The sequence below is a fragment of the Arachis ipaensis genome, chromosome B02 (genome assembly GCF_000816755.2).
Source record: "Arachis ipaensis cultivar K30076 chromosome B02, Araip1.1, whole genome shotgun sequence".
NCBI classification, from domain to species: domain Eukaryota; kingdom Viridiplantae; phylum Streptophyta; class Magnoliopsida; order Fabales; family Fabaceae; genus Arachis; species Arachis ipaensis.
In genome coordinates, this window is record NC_029786.2 from 90,299,498 (window position 1) to 90,300,468 (window position 971).

Below are 971 nucleotides of genomic sequence, written 5' to 3' on the forward strand. Positions count from 1 at the left end.
CTCCCTCTTTTTTTTCTTTTTAAAATTAAAACACTTGTTACAATTAGATGTCGATCATTTTAAATTTTTATATATTCATAACTCAATACATTAATCAATTTAAGTTAGTCGAGTGATTAACTCACTCACTCGCTACTTAAATAAATATCAAAAGTTTAAATATCATTTTATACATACAAAAAATTATTAGCTAGTAATAGACTCTTAATTAACGTGTCGAACTAGGAGCTAATATAAAAAAAAACAACTCAATACATTAAATAGAATATATGATATTTGATATTTGGGTATTTAATAAAATGTCACACTAATTTCATGTATAAATAGGATATTAATTACTTCTCTTATACGGAGATCAATCAATAAAATTACTTATTTTTAGAGGAACATACTATAAATTTTTTTAAAAATGAAGGGTCATTTTATGAGTCACATAGTTAGTACATAAATAATTCAACATTTAGATGTTGGTCAAAATAAATTAATAACAGCTATAAGGTTCATTTTCTTCCTCTTGCATGTGGCTATATATTTTGAATATGATTAATAACTTTGTCGTCAAAGGTTTAGCTTGCAACAATTTTCATCCTCTTATAATTAATTTCCAAATCCGGACCAAAATTCAGCTGCTTTTAATAATCAAACAAACCAACCTACTAAAGCGTGCTAAAATTGGAAATGTCAAAGCTATGGGATTCACTATATAAATACGTATAATTGCTTCATTAATTGTTCCATTGATAATAATTAGTACATTCAACTATATCTACAAGCATCAAATATATCGACGTTATGACGCGTTTTGTGTTTTATCTTGCATGGGCTTTTGCAACAATTATGCTAGTAGCTTCTTCATTATTGGCTTCTGCTGCTGTTGTGGAACACACTTGGGATGTATGAATTATTATTGTTGGGCCTTTTCATTATTATGTCATTGTTGTGTTTCTCTCTTTAGAAAATATCGATAATAT

General features: G+C 27.0%; 1 protein-coding gene and 1 long non-coding RNA gene across 2 annotated transcripts in view; both read left to right on the forward strand.

Moving 5' to 3' along the window:
* Positions 1-239, forward strand: part of LOC107625679 — a 13,231-nt gene extending 12,992 nt beyond the window's left edge. The window contains exon 3 of the long non-coding RNA XR_002357768.1: positions 229-239. This is a non-coding gene — a long non-coding RNA (uncharacterized LOC107625679). The remainder of the gene's footprint in view (positions 1-228) is intronic.
* Positions 725-971, forward strand: part of LOC107628458 (laccase-7) — a 5,867-nt gene continuing 5,620 nt past the window's right edge. The window contains exon 1 of the mRNA XM_016331119.2: positions 725-894. Within this exon, the coding sequence (XP_016186605.1) occupies positions 793-894 (102 nt within the window). The 5' untranslated portion in view covers positions 725-792. The remainder of the gene's footprint in view (positions 895-971) is intronic.